Raw genomic sequence first — 26,300 nt, 5'->3', positions numbered from 1 at the left:
TTTTAAAGCAAATTGTTAGCAATTTTCACTGGGTTTTGCATTGAAATGACTTCTTTTTAAAAAGGAAATTGAGTAAAGAATTAATTTGAAAAGGAAGAAATGGCTGTTTTGCTGCTTTTATTTCAGAAAGAGAGGGAGGAGAGAGAGAGAGAGAGAGAGAGAGAGAGAGAGAGAGAGAGAGAGAAAGAGCAGCCATCATCTGAATAAATGCAAATTGGCCCTGCCTCCACCTGGCATCATGCCAAGTATCTATAGCAACCACATCCTCTGACAGCCTCCGTCCATCCCTCCCTCCTTCACTCTCTAATTAGTCCTCTATCTTCCCTAAAGCTCTTTTCTTCTGGTGCTTTTTTTCTCCCACGTTCCCAGAAATCTGTGCACAAAGAGGCTGGTCCGAGCTCCCTGTCCGGTTCAAGAAGAAAACCCGGACCAAACCAAATATTTCATCTCATTTAGACACAGAAACACAAAGTAGCTCAAAACCCCCTTTAAATAAAATGTGGGTTCCTTTTCTTTCAACAAAATATTGATAAATCTGATCTCAAACTCTCTACGTATATGTATATATATATTTAATAAAACGAGTCATTTTAATTAATTATGGCCGTTTTTATTCTGCTCGGTTCCTTTATGGGGATCATATGTTGCTGTGTTGCGTTCACGGTCAAGTTCAAAGCGGCAGCAAGGCCTCGGGCAGAGAAGCAGCATCATCTGACCCAGCTCACCTTCCCTCAGCTCCCTGCGCTGTGCTACACCGCCACCTGTCGGCCATATGTGCAACTACAGCCAGAGGAGTCAACTCATTCGTGGAGAGGGAGCGCCGCCCAGTGGCCATTGGATGTCACTGCATGCGTGGTTTTAAGGCTTAAACAATCACCTTCTTAAACTTGGGGTCCTAAAAAGTGACACAGGAAATTGATTAATTAATTAATGAGCATGATTAATTACAAATAAATACACATGTGGTCATAGACAAATAATAAATGTAAGTACTAATTTATTTTTTAACACATATTTTTATTGACATTCAGCATAAACTACATTACATTTCCACAAAACACATAATTAATGTTTGTCTAAAATGCCCCATTTTGAGATTTGTGAGAAACACAGGGGGAAAAAATAAAAAGGAAAATAGTGAAAACTATGTAGCGTACAATTAGGGAGTGTATAAATAAAGTCTGGTCAAAGTCAACTAGTTAACCCAACTAGTTTCTCAGTGTGGCACAAATAATTCCAATAATTGGTTAACATATGCCGTTATCTTAATTTCCACTGTAAGGTCCATCCTTGTTTTCTCTTGATAACTATTTCCTAAATACATTTGTCTCTTTTCAGGCATGAATCTATTTTAAATATTTATTGATTTATTTGTTTTATATTAATTTAATTCCCTATTCATGTACTTATTCATTGATTTTTCCTTAATTTGATGTATTTCCATGTTTATTATTTTTCATTTATGTATCTATTTCAATATTTATATCCACTTTATTTATTTATATTCTATCACTTTAGGACACTTTAACAGGCCACTAAATGAGTTTATTTGTAAATATAATTTATCTGTATGACGTGTTATTTTAACCATCTGAATTAATTAACTATGCCTTTACACTTTGTTTACTTAATGTTTTCATTGATTCTGTCTTATATTTCATATTATTTTTTTCTAGGCATTTAGGGCTTAATTCATAATACAAGAAATGATATGTTTACTCTTTGTGCTGCTTGGGAGTGAAAGGTGTTCCTCTGGTACCCTGATGAAGACCTGAATGGCTGAAACGTGTAGGCATGTTTTTTAACTGTTACTACGAGTAAATAGCCATCAGCTATTTTGAATGAGAAATACATGTGTGATTCAGGGTGGGATGTGTACTTGAAGACCACACTGAACATACTGTATCCAGAGTAGAGTAGTGGTACAAACTGGAATCACTCAGACAGGAAAAACAGTGAAATCAAACATCCATCAGTCTGTTGTCAACATCCAGTTTATTGAGAATTCGATATTTCACAACTTTCCTAGAGATACACCATCATCACTAGGGACAGGACACAAGGTGTGGTATTAGTAGGTACGTTTACATTCAGTTGGCACAACTAAGATTAACAAAACAGTCGTCGTACAACTGCTGCACTGAAACACAACACAACACAACACAAGATGATCTGTTGTAACATGCACACACAGTAGCATCGTCTGTCTGCACATCTATACCCACACATAGGGTTAAAACTATTCAATTTGCTTTTGCAAGAGCAAATAAAATCCACATCTTTTACCAGTTTGTTTGTATTGTATTGTTTCAGCAACCCTCCTCATTAAGCCACTGTCAGGTTCTCAACTAAATAATTACTTTTCTTTTAAAACAAAAACATATTGTTTGGCATTTCATGATTGTCTGGGTTTTTCCAAGTTTGCTGTCAACTCTCCACCATTATATTGTATTTCATCATATCTTCACCCATCTGATTTGATCTATAGCTAGATCAATAGGGGGATAATGACATTACATTACTCTTTACATTCTTCTAATTGAAATAAGGATACAAATAGCCATTAAGTGTTCTTTTAACATCTTCATACCTTCCTCCAATTAGTCCTCAACTGGTTGGAATGGTTTGGTCGAGTCTGTTAGGGAGTAAAGGATCACGTATGTCACCCTAGACAGCAAATACCCTACAAGGCAGTTTATAAGTTTTACAAAATTCCTATACAAAAGCTGGACCTGAAGTAATACATTCAGTCACAGAGGTGTAACAATCCCCAAACTTCAAACCACCTTCAAATCTGCTACCCCTTAAATATTTGAAACTTCAAGATCGAAGCAAGGCTAGAAAATGGAAGCAACCTTCAAAAAGGTTAGTAGAAGTAGCTCAGTCATAGTAAAAATGTTACTATTCCTTGCTAGGCACTTAAGAGTCAGTAACTACCCTCTATTCAGCTTTCAGTTACTGTATACTTTATTCTACTTAGCACGCTTCAGTTCGGAACATGTGCAGGTTTCAAGCTGTCACTGATCTGATCTGAACTCAGCTACACAGTTTACCTCCTGCGACCTAAAGGCAAGTAGGTAAAGGTATAACACTGACATTAAAAGACTAAACTTGTACCTGCTGTTAAACCGAGTAGCATTGTGATTTCCCAATGCTTTTATACGACTATATTTAGGTGCCTGAACAATGAATAAAACGATCACAACATCCATGGACAAACAGATAAGAGGTGGATAAAATGAGGATGGTCAGGTAGAAGCAGGAGAGTTGAGTTTGATGAATGGGGGTAAAGTTCAGTAGTCTACTGGATAGTGATAGGGATACTGGTATTGAGTCTCAATACTTCTTTGGTAGTGATGTAAATGTATCCCGAGCTGTGAGTATTACTTTCCTATTCTCTGATCATAGAGTTTAGTTAATTTTAGACTATTTTATTCAGGCGAAGATTTTGTATATTTCTTGCATTTAGACATTTTTAGCATTTAGCATTTTTAGCTTTTTCTTTTCCTTTTTAACTCATGTGAAGTGTCTTTGAGTTTCTTGAAAAGCTCTCTATAAATTAAATGTATTATTATTATTATTTAGACATTTCACTTTGTTTGACTTTTGGTGTAGAGTGTAGATACAATGTTTATAGTCCTTAGAATAAGGTTATCAAAAGCAAAGTGATGCTGTGGTATTGGTGCAAACACCAACATGTCATATCAGCATTAGCATCAATACATTTTATATGATAAGAAAGTAATCAGAAAATATCCACTCAATAAATTGAAGAAATGTCTATGCACAATATATTTGATGATTCTCTAATGCAAAAAGTTTTATACATTAAATATTTTGGGTTATTTGTCTGCTGGTCGAAACACACGAGCAATGTTAAGACATTATTCTAACCATTGTGTCTTATGATTCCGATTAATCAATGATTAAAATGATTAGTGAAGCTCCAATAGTATTTTTTAATACAAAACAATGCTCTGGGTATTTGTGTTTTTTCTTTTCAATTAACCGTTGAGTTTCCGTTGGGATCCTCAGCCCCGTTTCATTGAGAAAACTTCCTACTTTATTCTGGTAATGGTGACACTTTCCTGCCTTCTGTTCCACTTGGCTCTGCACCCAGCTGCTCCCCCGGCTCAGGCACCCTGCCTCAGTACGTGTGGTCTAAGTATAGAAACTATTGACACTCTTCAATGACTTTTAAGCCAGCATCAGTACTGTTGAAACTGTCTCACATGCGGTCAAATCAAATCAAAACTGAGCACAATGTCCCATTTTTTTTTTTTACACCACTTTGATTGATATTGATATTTGAGAATTTCATGAACATTAGATTATGTGCTGAGGTACAATACTCAAGTACAATACTGAGAACACTACAATGTACAAAATGATGCCTTTAACAGAGAACTCAAATGTTCTCTTCATTAGGTCTGTGCATATTTCCAGTCAAGCAAATACTGCTACAAGTTTTAAGCAACCAAAAATCCACCCAACTGTAGTTACGAAGTTATTTCTATGACCTGTCGAAATCATTAGTCTCTAACAAAACATGTCGCAGCTGCAATACTGACGGCAAATGGAAGACAACCTATTGTATACGTGCTGTATGTGTGTGTCCAGTTACAGTGACATACCGGAGGTGGACAGAATATTAGAAACACCTCTCAATATACTGTAATCCAAAACATTATCACTAATAGAGTTAAAGCAACGCACAGTGTCAACAACAACAGAACATTGTAAACTTCATAAAGGTAGTATTCACAGCAGGGTTGCTGTATTGGATTACATAAGACTGTACAGGTGTTCCTATTAAACTGTTGAATCAGTGTATCAGTATCAAATTGCTTGATGTGCATTACACGGGACTAGATGTTAATAGGAGGTAAAACTTGAACTGTCATTTTCAGATTCTATTCTTAACTCATCTTTGTGTATTAATCCTTCTGACAACAAAACTATCTAAAAGCCCATTATATGAGTACAGTGAAAACAAACCAAATAATATGGGCACTCTTTATACTTCATATCTGTTGGCACTGGCACAAAACATAGCTCATCTGTCTGCTGTCAGCACAGTAGCTAAACTACAAATAAAAGTCTGTGAATTTAATCTTCATTTAGAGCTCCACTAAAACATACTGGACTCAATAGTGATATCAATACATAGTCAACTCAAACAAAAACTGACCATTTGACGGCAGTAACCATGCTGTTACCTCTGTGCTGGGCAAGATTTTTGCTCTAAAGTCATACTCTGTGAACTTTTGTGCTTTATTATGCTAAATACCACTAACGTCATATAATCTGCTCCTTTGGTATAATTCCTTAAAACAAACTCACTCAAAACAAAACAAATCTCGGGGGGGCATATTTCACTCTCATTAAATCAAATGCATCTTAAAAGTCAACAGTAAATGAGTGGCAACCTGCACTGCATTGGAAGGTGTCAGTTTTACGCGAAAACACAAGGAAGTTGGGAGACCTCAGTGTGTGTGTGTGTGTGTGTGTGTGTGTGTGTGTGTGTGTGTGTGTGTGTGTGTGTGTGTGTGTGTGTGTGTGTGTGTGTGAACCTCTAAACTCTCTGACTGACAAATGTACTCACCAGCCTGGTCCACGAGGGCAGGAGCATTATAATATATGTGTACACACATACACACATAAAGTCACTAAGAATATTGCACTTAGATGTACAGGACAGTGTGTACAGGTACTTGGTACCATCCAACATACCTCATGCCTGCGGGACTACCTCCCTGTTGCAAACAGATAAAGCGAGGGAGTACGTTAACTTTACCCACGCTTCCTGAGCCAGTGTGCATTTAATTTTATCCAGCAATACACACTCTTCACTCGTTCATTTCCTTTGTTTCTCTTCAGAGGGTGTATGGGGATTCTGTCATCCCACTATACCTGTTTTCTTCTCTCTGTATCGCTATTATCGAGTCGTATAACCCATCTGATGCAGCTTCCTCAGGAGGATATGAGTAAGGTCAAAGGTGGTGAAGCTGATCCCCACTGCAATGGGCCCTTTAACCCAGTTCATACTGAGACCTTTGTAGAGTCCACGGATAACCCCCTCCTCCGACACAATCTCCCTCATGGTGCCCAGGATGGTGCCGTACGTGTGACCCGTGACTCCTGCAGTCTGCATGCGCCGTCGTACCACGTCCAGAGGGTAAGATGCCGACTGGCCGATAAGACCTGCACAGGCTCCAAAAGCCAGACGTTCATATGAGTAGGGCTGTGAGCGCCCACTGTGCTCTGCACGGGTGAGAGGATGTAAAGAAGTGCCGTTCAGTGAACAAATATTTTACATATGCAACATAAACATTGAGTGTGTGAGAGAGTTGGACATACATACACAGATACAGTTAGACTTGGCAGTGGTAGTGCATTACCTGCATGTGATTTCTTCAGTGTCTCATAGGTAAAGAAGCTAAGACCAGCATAGGGGACAACACCCAGAATGGTGGGAGTAAAGCCTCGATACAGCGTCTTCAGGCCCTCTTCTCTGGATATCCGTACAAACACGTGTAGAATGTTACTGTACCTAAACAGCGGAAGCACCACAAAGAAAAAAATATCAGCATGAAACTTATTAACAGACTGTTTACATTTAGAAAAAACACTCTACAGTCAACAGCATTGAGTCCATTTGAGGCTACACAGGAACATAAATGTCTGAGTGACATTAACTCTGGTTGCTTCACACATTTTTTTCTTTCTGTCTTGCAAATTTCAAAGCCACTTATCTAGTCTTAGGTACTGATTACTGGTTAGGAGTAGCAGTAACTCATTGTGTAGGAACTTGGTTTAGGTACTGGAGGGTTGGGTGTTCAAGTCCACGGACCACAGTATGAATTGTGGGGCTGTTCCTGGGTGGGTGAGCCAACTAACCTGTAACTGCTGCTACGTGGCAGTCACTCCACCATCTCTCCATATGAGCCCTCTGTGTATTATTTTGGGCCGGTGTGTGTAAACTATTAAGTGAAAAAAGAAGTTCCACTGGGGACTGCTAAAGTAAATCTTCTTCTTCTTAATAATCAGCACTTTGAAGGACTTGAGCATCAGCGACAAGAGCAGCAGTTCAGATTGGAGACCTGATGGAAAAATCGCTCGCTCCTCAGATTTTTGATGATTTTCCATTCCAACAATTTGATCTCAGTATGAATTACAGTGCAGTGTCGTGGCTTTTGATCAGCCTTCCAAATGTTCCATATTTCAGCTTAAACCTGAACCTTGAATAAAAACGCTCAATCATATTATTTTGCTGTAGTGATATTGTGTTAAATACCCACTGATGACTGATGTGCATTGACAGCTAAAGATGATCTTACATTTCCTTTGGCGTTACAGCCATCCTTGCTCGCACCATGTCCAGAGGATACGTCAGCATGGCTGCCGTGGTACCTGCCATAGCCCCCGCAAGAAACCTTGGAAAAGGAGGTAGGGCTCTGGGACACAGAGAAAAACAATTCAGCCTTTCACATTTTTCATTACTCCAAAAGACATCAAGAAAATCTTAAATGAGATTATTAAATTCAACGATAAAAGGTCTATTAAAGGGGCTAGCAGATCTTAATAATGGGTCTACCAGTATAAACTGACACTTACTTCCCCTGAAAGCCATAGTAGCCTCCCAGCAGCCCCTTGTACTGTTCGTGTGCACAGAACTGGATGGCAGCGTATGGGATGACTCGCACCATGGTGGCCGAGTTCCCCCTCCACAGACTGAAGAAGCCATCCTTCAGGTAGGTGCGGTAGATCAACCTGTAGGCCTCCTGTAATGCAATGCGCACACATACATTCTCATAGTCGGGATGTGAATTAATATCTTCTTATGAATGAGAAGGTTGTTTTTTTTACAAAGAAACTGACATTAAATATGTGTTCAAACCAACCTTGGCAGAGAATCTTGCTGAAGACACTGAAAAACAAAATACATGTGCAATATAAATAACACGTTAAGTGTTTCTCTTAAGTCATCAAACATTTTGTCATAGCTATGAATAAAAGCCACACATTTAAAACTAAAAATATAATTCTATGGCACGCATGTGGGTCAATTCAAGTCTAGTTTCCACTTTTAGGCCAGCAGAGTATGCCACTTGCCTTGGAAGATGATTTTAGTCCTGTCCAGTGGGGCGACAGCTGTCTTGGCCACAGCTCCTGCTAAAGCCCCCGAGAAGAGTGAGTTGATGACAGACCGAGTGTGCTTCAGGCCCTGCACAGCGATAGAGGAATCACATTTAGGGTCACCAGCAACAAACAGGGTGAATCCTGTAAAAACTGCAGCCTTGCGTGAACAAAGTTGTGTTTGAGATGCTGTTGATCATTAAACCAGAGTTATATAAAGGATAATTGATGACATCTGACTAACCAGCTTACAAAACAGGAGGAGCAGGTGTCCTTAAATGAACCGAAGACAAAGACGAGGCTAAGCTCAGCTCAGTTAAACTGTTTCACATTCAATACAACAGAGCAACTAGCAGAGAGAGAATAAAGTTTGACAGCACATCTGAATTTGAGTCAAATAAAGACAATACACAGATAAAACAGAGACAGTGAAATAGCATTAGGATGCCACTACAATTCTGCCATTTAAAGTTACCAGATAATAAATAATTATTAATAACAAATATTTCAATTATTTGTAAAATCACAATGACTGCTCTAATATCCTATGAATTGTTACATTATATATTAATAATTGAGCAGCTCTATTATTTTTCTTCGACCTGAGACCAATGACTCAAATTCACAGATTCAAATTTAGCTAAATAATACATCATTACATATAAATCATTTCTGGATGTTTTTTTTTTTTCTTTAAGGGATATGTCAGATTATGAAGCATTTTATATTTTCATTCACGTATGAATCACTTTTTAATTCAACTTTCTTGGTTGCCTGTGGAAAGATTTATATGCATTTGTATGCAGGGATTGTGCCTACTGTCTGTGTATGTACGAGCACAAGCAACATGATGGTGACTGCAGTTCACTTAACTGCCATTGGTGTCATTATTAACGATTCTCTGAATGTTACATAGAGACCCTTTAAGTGTTGAAGGAATGATTGTGTCTATAAAACTGAACCTCATAGCTCACTTCTGACTGACTGGAAGAAGCCCGTGGCAGCACTTCGCCTTGCGTGAGTGATGCCCGTTGTTCCTGGACTCCACTCCCCATTCCCGAGGACTACGCACAGCTGTCACTGAGCGTGCTCATGAATTCAACCACCAGGGGGAGGCAGCAACAGCAGGCGCTGAGAGCTACAGGGAAGAGGTCAGGAGAGAGAGACAAAGGTCCATTTCTGTGTCAGGATCAGGTGACAAGCATGACTCTGACTCTATGGAGGAACTGTCATGCAAACACTGTCAACATTCAGGAGGATAGTTTGTAGTAATGACAACCAAAGTATTCCAAGTGCAGCCTGTAAACCTGTAGACAGAGAAATGTATTTTAGTTTGCTATTGTCTTTGTCCACTCCCTGAGGGTCTTCAAACAAGAAACTATAAATACCACACACACCTCTCGTAAATAGTTACCTGTCCAGTAACTTTACTAAGTAGTTAGTTGGCTACTAAGCAGTACGACAGCAAGTTACAGCCAAAGATATCTTGAAGGACAGCAGAGTTGAGGACTTGTAGGTGAAAGGTGTCTATCTGAGAAGAGCTTAAAAAAAACACACCACCACTGAAGCCCCACCCTTGCTAACATACCAGATTACAGTCTTACAATATCTTTGTTCAATCGGGACATTCTTGCCTCTGTCGTCAGTAAAGAAGAGGAACACAGAACAATTTATTTGGGGTGATCACCTTTACAATGCGAAATGTCTGCATACTTTTCAATGAACTAATCATTTTGAGACAGATTACCTATTCATGCAATCTTTAACCCTCCACAGGCTCACTGGTCCGTCACTAAGTACTGTACACACTTCACAGCCAGGCATTGTTCACACCAGCTTTACAACAAATCACAGTCATAAAGTGTCTTTAAAGTTGGCATATGTATTTCTGCAGGGCTACAATGATTATTTTCATGACTGATTAACTTGGTATTCACTTTTTTTTTACATTTTGTAACATATATACTGATTGTATAATACAAAATGAGCAAATGTAGAGACTGCTTTCTTCGTTTACGGTCAGTGTTTTCGAATTTCTGGAATATTGTTCAATCAATATTTTGTTATATATACACACACGTATAAATACATTATAATCCTATTCTTTTTATTTATTTTAGTAATAGTAATAGTATCAGTGCAATAAGGACTATCGTGAAGAATAGTAGCATATGACAAAGTTATCAAAACTGTCATTAAATTATACCAAAACATTGTTTATTGTACCTGAATGTATCTCAACCAATACTGGATTTTAAATGCTGATACTAATATTTGAGAGTTCTAAAATCCTGCGATAATATCTTGGCATTTTTTCTTATATAAACCAATAAAAATTCTTAAAGTGGGTGTGAAAATATAAAAAATTACCACAATGTGAGTCAGAGAAATAAAGCAATTCTTAGAGCAACTGGGAATAGCAAATTATATTTTTATTTGATAAGTTACTAAAACAATAAATGTATTTCACAAATTCCACTACTCAATTAATGATTTATCTATTTAAGCACTAGATTATTCCATTGAATGTTACAGGGCAGCCACAGCTGAACTAGTAGATAATGAATTTGTGTTAAATAATTAAACATTCTTGGTAAAGATTCTTCTTAGAAACATCAAAGTTCAGGGAGTTTGGTAACAGTGAGGAGAATCAAGCAAAACAAGATAGAGAGAGAACACCATGAGACAAGAGAGCAAACAGAGGGTCTGCTGAAACGCTGGGTAGTCATGGGCAACCAATTTTGGCATCTGTTCAACAGGGCTTTAAGACAGATCCTCAAATGAGCACTTAGACCCCTAATGTCCCCCCCGTTTGCATTACCCACTGTTCTCCTTACTCTCAGGCCATCTCTCAGCCCTCTTCCCCATGCATATCATGTTAACACTTCCTTGTTCCTGACTGGTCGCTGTGCCTGTTTTGTGTGCCTCAGGCTTGGCTGCTATACACACAGCAATGGAGACACAGAGCTGTCCCTGTGGTTAAATAGTTTTAAGGAAATACACAGCAGTGCCGTCTTTTAGTGAGAAAATGTCTGTGAAGAACCTGTCCTTTCAGTTGGGTTACCTACATGGTCAATAGTAAAATATCAATGTATCAGTAAACTGGAGTTTAAGATTGTGTCAAGACAACAAGTAACTTTGTGTGGAGAAACAAAGTGGGCAAGATAATAAGAACACATTTAATTTATTTCATCAGAACAGTCATGCTACCTTTATGGAGCTTATATTGAAAATAAAAAATCTGTTTAGTTAATTATTTTGTTCTTGAACAAGATGTCAGAAAAGAGTGTTAACAATTTTCCTGAGCCCTGGGTGATGGGCCTACAGTCCAAAACCTGAAGACATACCATTTACAATTATATAAAACTGCAGTAAAATGCAGTAAATCCTCACATGTGGCCTTTATGTTTGACAAGTGACTTACATGATAAATCAATTATCACAGCTTTTTTATTTTTTCATCAACTGAATATCTGACTTATTATTTCAGCTTTAAATGTGTCACTTCTAGAATATTCCAGTGTGTGGTGTAGCTGTACTGGACCTTATTACATTATGAGGTCTTATTTTATTCTACCTCCTGGTATGTTTACAGCTTTGTTACATTAGCCAATAGGTTTATAACTGCACTGTATCCCATATGCTGCCATTGCTTTGGCATGTATTGTTATTTTATTCAAATGGTTTGTGCAATCTCTGACACATCATGACCACAAACAGGGTACTGTTACAAGTCAGCAGTATTACTCTAATACAGTTAATTATACATCCATTCATTAAATAACCACCATGCTTCCCCTCCTGAGTGCAACCCTCCAGTCTTGTCGAAACTTGTCCACTAACAAAACACAGCCACCTTTTTTTTTTTTTTCGCAGCCAGCTAGCTGTCACTAGTTACAAACACTTGATAACTCACCTCACAAATGTGACACCAGCACGAAGCTTTCTAGAGCTGTGAAATCGCTCACTTGCTGCGTTGTTTCCACTCGGTAGCAGGCTCTTCTGAAACTGTTTCTAAGTTACCAAACAGCAGGTTCTGTAACATTAGCTAGCTGTTAGCTCGCCGCTACGTTAACATTAATGTTACTCTCGTCGACAGCGTTGAGGAAATGCTAACAGTAACGTTAATCTTCAGTCTTGATTTAAACAAAGATGGCACTGCCTTCCACTCATTTCTTTAATTCATGCTCTCTGCGGTGACTTTAAGTGACTGCCACCGTCCATGCTGTTGTATATCTGCCGTTACTACTCCTGTCAACGACCCGAGGCAGTAAACGTTAGCTTTGACCACAGTGAGGTCTGACAAGGACGAGCGCGGTGGCATTGTGGGAAATGAAGTCTGGATAAGGAGGGGCATGCTTGGATAGGCCGGTTAGAGGGGCGTGAACAGGAGACACATTTGGGAGTAGTTGGAGGGTTTTTTTGTTTTTTTTTTTTTTGCCCGTTAGGAGGCGGTATATGGTGACATGTACACACAGAAAGATAAAGGTGACGCAGCAAAGTGAATTTTATCACAATCATGCAGAATATACAATATGATGTTGTCAGTGGGAGGGCTACATATCAGTGATTTCCAGGTTTACACTGTAGGTATATACCAACTGAAAGCCAAAAAAAAGGAAATGTTTAGCTCTAGTTAAAGTATAAGGCGTGTTAAAATGAGGCTCTGCCAACACGGGGAAGGAAATGCTCATAAAAATACATTTAGATTTCCCCATGGCACAAAACAAAGAACATAAACATTGTACAAAATTGGAAACCAAAAAATTTGTAAACAAAATATTAATAGGAATCAAAACATGTACAACAAGACTACAATAACCTTTTTGCACTTTAAAAAACAGAAGCACTGGAAGATCTATTCAGCCTTTAAAGGGTGTTGTGTGGGACTGGTCACTTGCTCTGTTCTACATCAACTACTACAATTACACAAATACGTCTAGCTGGGTAGGTGCATCTGTTTAAACTCCTGGCTATGCATACCAACACCATTTCATCTTGTCTAAAAGTTACATTCCAGGCCCCCTCATAATAATGGTTTACAGGGATGTTCTCCTCTACTCTCAGTTGGTGAGGCTGCCATGTTTGCCGGTCCACAGCTCTCGGAGCTCCACCTGGCATCCCAGATCTCTGAGGGCTGCTTTACCCACATCACCACAGTCTTGATGTGTCTTTATTGCCTGGGCTATCAGGGCCTCTGCTCCCATCTCCAGGATTGTTTGGCTGTAGCTTTGTGTTCGTGCAACCAGGTTTCTCATCACCATACACGCCTGTTTCTGTTTATAAAGAAAGAGAAAAGAGTTGGCAGACTGTCACATGGCCTGGTTTTAGAGTAAGCATGTTAATTATTAAAGACCTGATATTACCTGCACATTGACCGAATTAGGATGTGCCTTCATAGCCTGAACAGCTGCCAAGGCACCTCCATTCTCCATGATGACTTTGCAGTTGTTGGGTTTACGCAAACTAAGGACAGAGAGGCACGCACAGCCCTGATCACACACCTGCAGCAGAACATGAACATCATCTTAGAACATCTTCAGAGTTTATTTAGACCTCAAATGTATTTTTATCCCACAAAAACCAATGTATTATAAAATGTCTGCTCTTATTCTGTAGTAAACGCTAGATCACACCACTCAATTTGTGTGTAGTTATGACATTAACTCACCCCAGAGTTGTTCATGTGTCTGTTCATGGCAATGACAATTAGCTGGACTCCACCAGCATTAACAACTGCATCTTTCACATCATCATTTCCTGCTACGGCTCGTATTGCACTGAGGATCTGCCGAACCAACTCCTGCGAGGAGAAAACCAGTTTAGTGAGAAGAACAAACAAGCTGAACCTTATATCAGTTTGTATCACAATATCTTGTTTTTAAGATGGCTACCTGTGACTCATAGCTGTCTGCAAGCAGCCTCATCATGAGTTTCATGCCTCCCAGATCACAGATGTCTTGACAGAACTCATTCCTCACAGCCAGATGGGACAAAGTTGCACAAAGCCCACTCAGAACAGAAGTATTATCACAGTGAGCTGTGAGGGAGGAACACAAGAAACAAAATCAAAATATGATTCAGGAAATCACCAAAGTAGCTGAAGCTATTATCCTTAACACCCACGTAAACTAGTGATCAGCTGGCCTTACCTTTCGCAGCCTCAATTAAAACCTTCAGTCCATTGTGTTCGAGAACAATACTCTTGGCGTGTTCGTGAGCGTGTCCAAATGTAACTCGGACATCATCGTCAAAGGTCATGACCCTGAGAGCTGCAGCGGCCTCCTTGACCAGCTCAGCACATGCACTGTGCTGTGTAATGGCACCGGTCAGCAGAGGCAGGACGCCACCTTTTACCAAATCCTGCCTGTTCTGTTCATGTTTCAAACAGAAGTGACGTACAGCGTGGATGGCAAGACGTGTCACAGAGGAATCTGCCCGATACTCCTTAAGGACATTCAAAAGAAACTGCTGGCCCTCTGCATCTAACAAGTCTGGCTGTCCATCCGTCAGTGCAGCCAGAGCGGACAGGGCAGTCAACACAGCTTCCCGCTCCTTCAAACTCTTTTTGCAGTAAGAGAGGATGATGGGGTAGGCGTCTTTTTGGGCAGCCAGGTACCTCTGGGCAAATCCAAGTGAGCAATGCTCAGTGAAACGTTTTAAGTCTGCCGTCACTTCCGTAACACCGGCAGAGTCTTTTCCAATCCGAAGGGAATCCAAAGCCTGCATAGAAGACATGTGTTAGAGTAAGATTTTGATAATTTTACCTTAAGCAGACCCCGTTCTTAAAATAGACTCACCTGTAAGACTTTGTGTGTTTGCTCTTCTTGTTTGTCATCAGATGATCCAGCTGGCATAGCTTTTACAATACAACTAAGGTCCACACCTGTTTCCACACATAAGATTTGGGTTAATGGTTTGAAACACAACAAAATATCAAGTATAAAACAGGAAAAAATTAAGATGAATGTCATTTACACTAAGAACTCAAGAGTGTACAGTAAGCATGCAAAACTAAGTTTGCAGGCAGCTGTGTATGAATGGGTTCTCTATGTCACAACTCCACCCCTATGAGGGGTGCACTGACCACCGTCCACTGTAGGTAATAGAATATCAATTATGCAATGAAGATATTACAGTTTTAGTCATACTGCACCCCAACCTTGTGTGTGGGTTAGTGGACCATTATCAAGAACAGAAGCCTCAAGTTTATTAGGGGATGTAGGAGATAGAAAGTTACTATATTACACTTTATCCTCTAAAACTCCCTATAAAAGGTACGTAGATGTTAATATATGTCTGTTAGGTTACTGAGAGCATTTTAATTGGAATCACTTTTCCAGGAAAAAAGCACAGAGCATTGAGACAGGTAGCAAACAGGAACATTACCCAACTCATTTAATTGACTTAACACAAAGCTAAGCAAGGTTGTGCTGCGGATGGGGTCAGCAGAAAAACTTTTCAAAATATAGCATACACTTAAACCAATATTTTTTTTATATGAGCCTTTTTTAGGCAGCCAAATACATTTCTCCTTTCTCCCTTCTCCATCTCCTCCATACCCCTGTCTGCTTCCCCAAACTGGGGGTGCACTGACCACTGTCTACTGTAGGTGGATGGATAAGTACGTACAACCCCACTTCTAAACATCTGAACTATCCCTTTAAATGTTCATGAGGTGGCTATTATTTTCAAATAAGAGAGCATTATTCCAATATGGACATTACTCATCAGGCCTCATGGCTCCAGTGAGATGTGTCACAAGAGATCTTCCTATACCAAGATAAATAATTGAACAGGCTTTACTGGCAGAAGGGTCTGCAGTTTGATCAACATGAGACATAAGATGTGCAATACTCACACTAATATTTTGCATTTAATGTTTTACCTCTGTCATTTTGATGCTCCATGGAAAATGTTACAATTATAATGTTATTATTACTGTCTTGACTTCAGTAGAGACAATCTACAAGCTCCCCGGTAAGAGTCAATAACACAACTGTACAGTAATCGTCTACTAGCCATTGTCCTTTCTAGCTACGTTACCTTGAGACTCAAACTGCTCCACAGCATCCCTCAAAGCCTCACCAGGATCCATCTCAAATTCCTCCATGTTTTCCCTGACAGCAGCGTCAAAGGTTTCCTGTGTGATCCTACGCTTCGCCATTTCCCACACGTTAATCTCTAATCTGAAATCAAGTACAATAATGATGAAGTCAAACACTGGAAACCATCAGTTGCGTTGATTCAGCCTCACCCGAGATAGCTAAGCTAGTTGGTAATAACTATTGTTACCTAGCCGGTGTTATGTTACCGACTGTGTTTTATGTACAAAGCTACCATTAAATAACGCTGTTGTAAGTTAATGTATTAGAAATATAAATTAACTGTTACCAACGCACAGTAACAGACAACCTGCACAACTCTCGTGAATGAACCAAGGGCCACTGACGATTTACGCACTTTACGTAGTGACGTTACGTCTCTGCCGGTAGCTGTATATTATGTCTACGCTCTCAGCAACGAGCGCGGGGCGTGAATTGTGCGTAACAATTTAAGTGAATAGTAAATTCCGCAAAAGGTCCCACTCGTACATCGTCTCGGTTGGGACATGCACCGCCAAATATTAGTTCCGCTAATATACCGTTTCACTTGAAGACTACTATTTCTTTATTATTTCTTCTATTACTGTTATGGTTTTCATCATCCGGGTCACGACTAGTGAAAAAAAGCTAAATTTAGTAGTTAGTATCTTTCATATAAAGAAGAAGTATGCGCTACTACGTGAATATTTATTATATGGGAGATAAACAGGTGAAAGTGAAAGTTTTATTTTGACGACTCTCCCTCCAAAATAAAAGAGGCGGTTTAATAATTTATAATATCTCCGCGGTAAACCTCCATATCTGGTGGATATATATATCGTGAAATGCCTTTATAAAATGTGCAGTTGTAAATATGTTATTGTTGCAACTGTTGTGTCACTACAACACCCTGAAAATACACGCAAACGTATGTTATCCTTGTCTTACTGTTATTCGTGTGGTTTTATTTTGAAAAACGGAAGTTGTTATTCATCTTGCTGGCTTAACGCTAGTAGCCAGATTCATGCAGAAAATAAAAGAGAGAGTAGACCAGCTGAGGGCAAATTCGGTGGACGTCTGTCCATCGTTAATGTGGTATACTTTGGTTTCAGTTTAGTCTTCGGACGACTCGAGATGGCAGCGAGCACTGAGGCCCCGGAGCCCTGGTACCTAGCCCTGCTGGGCTTTGCAGAACATTTCCGCACGTCGAGTCCGCCCAAGATCCGTCTGTGCGTCCACTGTTTGCAAGCAGTGTTTCAGTTCAAGCCGCCTCCCAGGGTCGAGGCCCGGACTCACCTCCAGCTGGGCTCGGTGCTGTACCGACACACAAAGAACAGCGAGCTGGCCCAGACTCACCTGGAGAAAGCGGTGAGCAGCAGGCACACTGGTACCAGGCTGTGCTCATCACTTATGTTGACAAGTACTACAAACATATACAACAGTCTGTGATGCTTTCCAATTCATTGCACCAGCTGAACTGTCTAAAAACCTGATGCTGACACTAATATTTTGCTTTCTTGTTTGTATCCACAGTGGTTTATATCACAACAAGTATCCTTTTTTGTGCACAATATGAAATTGCATACTAAGTGATACAAGGTGTGTTACCTCTCCTTCAGTGCATCTCTCAAATCATACATGTTCTATAAAGTGGCAATGTATTTATCTTAGCACTAATCTATCTGATAATGCAGTATTAACTTTTCCTTCATGATTTATATCAGATCTCTCAGTTTGATGATGTGAAGTTTGAAGCAGCAAGTATCCTATCAGAGTTCTACTGCCAGCAGGTAGGGGAATCCATCTTGTGCGTCCTGTAATAATAATAGAATATGATAAGCAGTAGTTGAGGAAACTTTAGTATATAATGTCTTATTCTGGGAAAATACACATTAGGCTATAACTTAAATGCAAGAGTAAAATAATGTACTCTCTGTCACAGCTATTTGGTTGTTTTGCTCTCTCTTAGTAACTCATCTTCTTGGCTTCTGTTTTCAAGAACTTGGTGGACTCGGCCAAACCAGTGTTGCGGAAAGCCATACAGATTTCTCAGCAAACTCCCTACTGGCACTGCAGACTGCTTTTTCAGCTGGCAGTAAGAAAATGTCATGTATTATAAAATCATTAATATTTGGTAAATTGATTTGATTTGTTTTAGTTACGTGTGGGATGTTCTTCTATCTCTCTCTCAGCAACTACATGCACTAGAGAAGGACCTGGTATCTGCCTGTGATCTCCTGGGAGTTGGAGCAGAGTATGCAAGAGTCATGGGCTCAGAGTACACAAGGTAAACAGATCATATTCATGTTTGAACACAGTAGGAGATTGCACACCAATCTGTGGTTCAACGCTCATTATCACACATTAACTTTGTTCTTTTCTTTTTTTTCCGGCAGAGTTTTGTTTTTACTAAGTAAAGGAATGGTAAGCTTAAATCATGCTCTGCAGATTAAAGCCGTGTTACATATTATTTGTGTTGTTTCTCGCCATGCAATTATATAAACTTCCCGTGCATTTGTGGCTCTGCAGCTGCTGCTGATGGAGCGCAAGCTAAGCGAGGTGCACCCTCTGCTGACGCTGTGTGGGACCATTGTAGAAAACTGGCAGGGAAACCCAATTCAAAAGGAGTCCCTCAGGGTTTTTTTCCTGGTGCTGCATGTTACACACTACCTGGATGCTGGACAGGTACAGCTGTATCCATATGTCTCACTACTGGAAAACCACTAAAATCCCACGTGAAGAGCTGCATGTAAAAGTAAAATAATTTGATTTATTTGCATTTTTCACACAAACATTTGGCAATTCTAAAAATAAAGATATATATATATATATAACGTTTTATATATATATATATATATATATATATATATATATATATATCTTAGTTATTCAGTAAATTATTTTTGCCCTGTAACATAACTAGAGCCTGACCAATAATGTTTGTTGATATTAGCAGCCGATATGAAAACTTTATTTATTATCTGGTATATAATGCAGAGAAAAATGCTTGTGGTAATATATTGATGTCACTGCAAAGTTTATCCAGCAGAGTGTGCTGTGATTTACAATGCTGTAGCAAGCAGCCACAGGTCTGTTTTCATTCCAGTTCAAAAATTCCTTATGTCGATGAATTTTTCCGATTTTATCACTCTCAAAACATACCATATTGGTCGGGCAAGCATAACTGTTGTTGAATAAATGAATGGATTAGAATGTAAATTGGTGCCTGCTGATCCCTTATGTATAGTACCTGTAGTCAGTGTACTGGTAACTAATGCTTAATATGCTTATTGCAACCAGGTTCATGTTTATGGTATGAAATTACTAACACAATATGATGCTCAAAACAACAAATAGTCTTTATCTAGATATGTTGGGTTTAGGTAAAGAGTGTGAAGCCGTGTCTGAAGCAGCTTCAGCAGTGTATACAGACCATCTCCACTCTCCACGATGATGAGATCCTTCCCACTAATCCAGCAGCTCTCTTCCACTGGCTGCCCAAAGAGCATATGTGTGTGCTTGTGTACCTGGTGAGATTTTGTCACACACGCACACACACAGGAGTTATCCTTACAAAATATAATCATGAATTCTGAAAGAGCATAATCTGTGTGACGCAGTTGCAACATGATTTGCCTTTGTTTTTGTTTGTTTTGTACAAAAGGTGACGGTGATGCACTCCATGCAGGCGGGCTACTTGGAGAAGGCCCAGAAATACACAGACAAAGCTCTGATGCAGCTGGAGAAGCTGAAGAGTAAGTATGTTGGAATACGCTCACTGCTTATTTCCCCATTGATGTCTGTGTCGTTGAATCAACTCTGATCCATCTGTGTGCGTTCAAAGTGCTGGACAACAGTCCCATCCTGTCCATGTTTCAAGTCATCCTGCTGGAACATATCATCATGTGCCGGCTGGTCACTGGACACAAGGCCACAGCTTTACAAGAGGTACGTCGTCACAGGCTCTGTAACACCAGTTTCCTCTTTTTTTTAAATCATAGTTTAAGATTGTGATGGTTCTTGTCTGTTTTTAGATTTCTCAGGTTTGCCAGCTTTGCCAGCAGTCTCCCAGGCTGTTTACAAATCACGCTGCCCAGCTTCACACACTATTGGTAAGTTTACAAACTAGGAAACACAACTTCCCATCCCTAGTATAGGATTTGTTTCATTTAGGTTTTCTGAGTCAAAGAAAAAAAGTCTGCTCTGCCTGCATGGTACTAATGTTATTATAACAGGACATTTCCCCTCTGGAATGGAAGTGTTGCTCGATTAGGAAGCAGAGGCTCTTATGCATAGTGTCAAATACATGGCATTTTTGGAATTAAAGCCCATGCTACGTAGAACGACGTTTCAGCATTTTTCTGGTGTCACTGTTGATGTCTTTCTTTGTGGAATGAAGCATTGCTTTGAACCATTTCTCTCTCTTTCTCTCTGCCATGACTTGTTCTTATTGTAAGTTTCCAGCAGCGTAGATGTATGAGTTTGACGCCATTGTTTTGTAATGCACAATGCACACATGCTGGCATCAATAAAATTAACTGATAAGCATATATAGGCACATAAGAGTCAGATGGATCAGACAATTTAGAACCAGTTCTCAATTCCCATCTATAAGCAAAAATATGTTTTTGTTATAATACCACACTACGTATTCTACCAACACGTGTTGTTGGACATTTCCATTTTCTGTTCATGGTTTTGTTTATGTGCCTCAGTTGCAGAAAAAAGTAGCTTCTTAGTGTTTACAAGATGCATCTGTCCCAGATAATATGAACCATTCACATCTGTTTCCTCTTTTTCTGTGTCAGGGTCTCTACTGTATCTCTGTGAACTGCATGGATAATGCTGAGGCTCAGTTCACTGCTGCTCTACAGGTGAGTTTCATATCCTCACTGTTAGATCACAAGGTCCCTGTGGATTGTGAGCAGAGGGTGGGGCAAGGGTCGGTGTATTTGATCCTGAAAAGTCAAAGCATTTTTTAAGACATACGGCGATCATGTCACAGCAATACATGTAACATGTACCAAAGGGAAGAGTTAGCAGTATAAAAGCCCTGGCTATCTGACGCTTAGATGACTCAATGTCTCTCTTTGTTGTCCTCTGTTAGATGACAACACACCAGGAGCTGTGGACTTTTATTGTGACTAACCTGGCCAGCGTCTACATCCGTGAAGGCAATAGACATCAAGAGGTAAAGGAGCTGCTCCTAGCTCCTGCATTTAGATTGTACAAACATGCATTTATACATTTTTTAATTAGTTTGCTTCTAACGTATTTTTTAATCAACAGCTGTACAGCCTTCTAGAGAGGATTAATCCTGATCACAACTTTCCCGTCAGGTAACTACAAATATATCATCACATCACAAAGGTTCGTTTCAAGGTTTGTTTTGGGTGTTTTTTTTAATGTAATATAACTTTGACTTCTTCAGCTCTCATTGTCTACGAGCCGCAGCGTTTTACATCAGAGGGCTGCTATCTTTCTTCCAGGGACGTTACAACGAGGCTAAGTGAGAAGACCTCACTTTTTAATTTTTAAAAAAAGTGCAATGTTAAACTTAATTTAGTCTTTACTTATCATTATTACTTAAACTTATCATGTAAACTTGCATCAACAGAAGATTTCTAAGAGAGACCCTGAAGATGTCTAATGCTGAGGATCTAAACAGGCTGACTGCCTGCTCACTAGTCCTACTGGGCCACATCTTCTTTGTCCTGGGCAACCACAGGGTGAGTCTACAATATTACCAGATATCCTCTCGATTACACCACACACTACATATACTACTAGTATCTCAGGACTGCAGATTGACTATTTATCTATCTATTTGTCTGGTTCCATATTTTCTTCAGGAAAGTAACAATATGGTGGTTCCTGCCATGCAGCTGGCCAGCAAGATCCCTGACATGTCTGTGCAGCTCTGGTCCTCTGCCCTTCTCAAAGGTACAGCAGTCAGTCAGCCTTAACTGTCAGTGAGATCAATGTTAACTTTTGAGATTTTAGGCTTTTATTGCAGTTATTAGATAATAGCAATTGAAGAGTGACAGGAAAGTGGGGGGAGGGGGAAAACAGGGCAATGTAAGCTTTTATGTTCACTTTATTTCAGAAGAAATATTTTCCCTCTTTATGTACTAGAAAATACGTTTACATTTTAGCCTGATGGGGGCGCAAGATGAAAGCTCATGAAGTGTCCTGAAATGGAATGTCTTCAACCTAAAGTATATATATGTGCTTAGTAAATTTAAATGCAATATGCCCATTGGATTTTTCTTTATGTTGGCACCAGATAAAATGTCAGGGGGTCACCAAAGACATTAGTTTTGTCATCTGGTTACAAATCAGATTTCATAGAGATGGAACCCCAGGTTGTTAAAAATCTAAATAAAATCTTAAATAATTATGAAATAAATAATCACATAAAAAAATTGTGTTAAGCAAAGCGTTTCTCAGGACTTTTTGATCTGGCTGTGGTGTTAGACGAAAGGTCATCAAAATCATGAGTAATCATCGTGCTGGGACCATAAATATTAACACACATTTCAGCCGGTCAGTAGGAAGTATCAGTGTGTGTCAAATCAGTGTCAAAGTGTCGGACGAACTGACTGACACTTCATTTTCAGACCCAGCTTCTTAAATGGCAGAACAGTTGATGATGTTATTTGGTTTTGTTGGCCCATATTGTTGTATTTTTTTTGTTGTACTCATCAGTCATCAGTCATGGGAGAGATCCCTTGCAGAGGAGGCAGAGATTCCCATAAAGCATCAATACACCACAGAGTAATGAAGCCACAACTGAATTAGAAGTAGACATGTCTTAGAGAAAACAACAAAGTGGCTGTGGAAAAACTTCATCCCTCTGCAATAGTGTGAAACGTCAGAGCATATTCAAAGGTTGATCTGGCGTCAGGATCCAGAACCCGACATAACACTGCAGCTGATGGTCATCAGTATTCACAATCATCTTTTCCCCGGCAGATCTGAACAAGGCTTGTGGAAACACCATGGACGCCCACGAGGCAGCTCAGATGCACCAGAACTTTTCCCAGCAGCTCCTGCAGGACCACATCGCAGCCTGCAGCCTCCCCGAACACAACCTCATCAGTGTAAGCACGACATCAGTCACTCAACCCATAAACAGTGAGTCAGTCCACCCTGCCTGGATTTTTAAAAGAAACGATTGTGTAATGTGTTGTGTTCCAGTGGACGGACGGCCTCCCCCCTGTGCAGCTGCAGCCTCAGAATGGACCTACTACCAGCCTGGCTAGCCTGCTCTGAGAACAATATCCCACCATGACAGAGGAAAGGAGACACAGGAGTGCAATTGCAGGGAAAATGACATAAAAAAAAGATGAACAACAAAAAAAAGGAGGAGCAGTTGATAAAAGGGTAAGAGGAAGAGGAGACAGGACAATGAAATTAGAAACTGCACTGTGTCAATTGGCAGGCTTCCATTCAGTGCATTCCTACACTCATTTGGGGCACTGGGGCATCATGACTGGATTTTAAGTAATTGAAGTTTTCTGGACAGCATAAGGTGTCAAGGGCACATTTTGTATTACACTGACACACTTTGGAGTGGTTGTAATAGTTTGTTCTAACCAGCTAACAGACAAAGTAAAGGAAACAAACTTAAATATGCTTATTTGTTTCTTCCCAAAATGTGTATTTTTTTCCATTAAGGGGGCTCTGTTGAGTTTTCTTGTAAACAAACAGAAGTTATGTGTACATCTGTTGTTACTCAACAAATCACATCTTAACTTGTATCTTCTTTCAGGTTTAACACAGCTGATTTTTGCAGTCTTCTTCTTCCTTTGCTGGTGCATTGCAGCATATCTTGGTGTGTTACCACTACCTGTTGATTAGTGGACTCAGTGTGACACCCAATAGAACTATGTATCGAGTTGCCTTTGTGAGTATATGAGATAAACAACTCCACAGCACTCAAAAGGTGAACAAATCCACAGGGAAGCTTTAATTTCAACTGATTTTTCCCACTGATTTAGCTCATCTCTTCATTCTTTCTTGCAAGACTATTATCAAGGTCTTTTATTTTGGATGAAGTAAAGTACAAATGTTTTAAAAAAAATTAGTTTTTAATATTAAATTAGCATTAAATTTGAACCACCCATTGGCCAAACAGACAGTCAAAGGTGACTCAGTCTGTTGTTGTCATGAACTCAATAACTGTCTTTTCAAAGCATTGATTGTTCTAGCTGTGATTCACAGTGTAAGTTAGTTAGATACATTTGGATATACAGTATACTTTATAACTGTAATGATCTTAATGTAGTGTAGTGGTATGTTTGATATGTACTTGGTGGTTGGGTGGACAGCTGCATATGTAGTTTATTCTCTAAAGAACCTTCACAAAAAAGAAGACATTTTAAATTGTATTAGATTTTTTAGACCCTGGAACCAGCTTCTTGCTTTACATCCAGTAGTATTTATTAATGTTTTGAAGGTACGAAAAGTGTACTTCACACATGTTTTCCAACTGTGACGCATCAAAAAAAATGTTTTTGGACTCTGCAATTCAGTCGACTTGCTGCCTGACTGTATTTCCCTTTAAATACTACTTCACTCTCACTGTGGTGTGTGTTTATATGCTGTGCACACGAGACACGAGTCAAGAAATCAGTAATAATAAGATAATAATATTGACTATTACCTGTTTGCACATATTTTGTTTCATGATGAAACATTTGTATCTTTTCCATGTAAGCACTTATTGTTTTTTTTTATCACTCCCATTTTTTTCATTTCCTGTTTTACTCCTTTCTTCCAGATGATGCCAGTATAAATCTGTATTTAAACAATTTATTTATAACTTATTTATGTTGCTTTATACTAGATGCATTTGTTTGCTAGTATTGTCGATTACCATTTGATATATTATCAAATAACTGGTAGGACTTTTAATTTAGTAACACTAATGTAGGAAAGGAACTTTCATGTAGTGATGCAGATTTCTGTATTTATAGTGTTATTTCAAAATAAACTACTGTGTTTAGTCATTTGCAAAGTAATTACCAAATGAAAAACTACACTGTGGATGCCATTTGTTGTATTTTACACTATGTTTGATTTGTGTTTTCTCCATTGTTATTTTAACTGTTCGTAACTTCAACACATCTGACTTTTTATAAATAAAAAATCAAAAGTAGAATGACTTGATTATTCTTGTAGCACAGGCCCTTTAAAATTTGATCAACTGTAGCTACATGAAACATGAAAAGAGTTAGATACTAAATACAGAGAGAAGTGCAGATCTGTGTGCTGCAGAGTACACAACATATTAAATAAGTCATCCCATAAGTGATATCATGTTTATCACAAATGACAGAGTGAAAGACGTAAAATAGTTGGACTGGTCTGTTGGCTGAGTTAAACTGTGACGGTGACCAGAGCTCATGTATGTTTTAGCCCATTTAGTACAAAATTCACACAGCACATTTTACATCACAGCCAACTATTTTCAACAAAATTTGTTTGTAACAATGTAATGTGTAAATGCTATATAGTTGAAGAGCAACAACATAGTGGAATGGTTCTTTAAGGTCAAACCTTATGAGTTTTATTTTGAAATCCAAATTTTAAAGTTGGTTAAATTTTTAATCACAAGAGCTTACATTTAAAATAATATAGGCAAGAGTTGTCAATAACAGGTTGAAGATAATTAGAAAATGTAATCATCTGCTGCTAATTATCATCCACAAGTTGGCTAAAACTGGACGTTTTCAGGCTGATATGCACTCCACATGGCAGTGTTTGTGCTCTCTATGCTTGACCAAAGATGGTTTTCTTAAGAAAAGACACAACACTGTATTATTATGATATTAGAAGATACAGAATACTATCAAATAAGACTAGCAGAGGGATGAGTCTTATAGATTATCATTGTTTCATATCAGTGCAATAAACTGGAGGACAGAGCTACATAACTAAAACGTGTCATTGCAAATGCTCTCAGACTGCACTACAGATAGGAGCTGACAACTGAGTAAACTGTGCAGGTAGTCAAAATGACTGTCATCTGAGTGAAAGAGATACAGAGGAACAAATCAGAGAGCCGCACAT

The 26,300-nt window shown here is 39.1% G+C and overlaps 3 protein-coding genes across 4 annotated transcripts; 1 reads left to right on the top strand and 2 right to left on the bottom strand.

Annotated features, from left to right (window-relative positions):
* Window positions 1-1,976: 1,976 nt before the first annotated feature.
* Window positions 1,977-12,497, bottom strand: slc25a42 (solute carrier family 25 member 42). Its single transcript, XM_051397565.1, has 8 exons — window positions 12,056-12,497; window positions 9,114-9,277; window positions 8,116-8,227; window positions 7,905-7,930; window positions 7,618-7,784; window positions 7,341-7,457; window positions 6,402-6,553; window positions 1,977-6,264 (listed from the first exon to the last, which is right to left on the bottom strand). The coding sequence occupies exons 2-8, from the start codon at window positions 9,192-9,194 to the stop codon at window positions 5,939-5,941; spliced, it is 981 nt and encodes a 326-aa protein (XP_051253525.1). The 5' UTR covers window positions 9,195-9,277; window positions 12,056-12,497; the 3' UTR covers window positions 1,977-5,938.
* Window positions 12,498-12,628: 131 nt separating this feature from the next.
* Window positions 12,629-16,598, bottom strand: armc6 (armadillo repeat containing 6). Its single transcript, XM_051397552.1, has 7 exons — window positions 16,186-16,598; window positions 14,940-15,025; window positions 14,292-14,862; window positions 14,034-14,179; window positions 13,811-13,942; window positions 13,506-13,643; window positions 12,629-13,415 (listed from the first exon to the last, which is right to left on the bottom strand). Exons 1-7 carry the CDS (start codon window positions 16,304-16,306, stop codon window positions 13,203-13,205), a joined length of 1,407 nt encoding a protein of 468 aa, XP_051253512.1. The 5' UTR covers window positions 16,307-16,598; the 3' UTR covers window positions 12,629-13,202.
* Window positions 16,599-17,200: 602 nt separating this feature from the next.
* On the top strand, window positions 17,201-25,389 carry mau2 (MAU2 sister chromatid cohesion factor). 2 transcript variants are annotated; one of them, XR_007885339.1, is made up of 20 exons: window positions 17,201-17,591; window positions 17,757-17,774; window positions 17,948-18,013; window positions 18,223-18,318; window positions 18,416-18,510; window positions 18,620-18,647; window positions 18,753-18,908; window positions 19,607-19,753; window positions 19,888-19,978; window positions 20,068-20,171; window positions 20,258-20,335; window positions 21,032-21,097; window positions 21,331-21,414; window positions 21,513-21,562; window positions 21,655-21,732; window positions 21,841-21,952; window positions 22,076-22,166; window positions 23,199-23,326; window positions 23,424-23,609; window positions 23,998-25,389. XR_007885339.1 is itself a non-coding variant. In XM_051405665.1 (19 exons), exons 1-19 carry the CDS (start codon window positions 17,358-17,360, stop codon window positions 23,496-23,498), a joined length of 1,797 nt encoding a protein of 598 aa, XP_051261625.1. In that variant the 5' UTR covers window positions 17,201-17,357; the 3' UTR covers window positions 23,499-25,389. The 2 variants fall into 2 exon arrangements, 1 of the variants encoding a protein (XP_051261625.1); XM_051405665.1 differs by having other exon boundaries at window positions 23,424-25,389.
* Window positions 25,390-26,300: the final 911 nt, after the last annotated feature.

Source organism: Dicentrarchus labrax, unplaced genomic scaffold (genome assembly GCF_905237075.1).
Source record: "Dicentrarchus labrax unplaced genomic scaffold, dlabrax2021, whole genome shotgun sequence".
Classification (NCBI taxonomy): domain Eukaryota; kingdom Metazoa; phylum Chordata; class Actinopteri; family Moronidae; genus Dicentrarchus; species Dicentrarchus labrax.
This window is presented reverse-complemented; position numbering and strand designations above follow the sequence as displayed.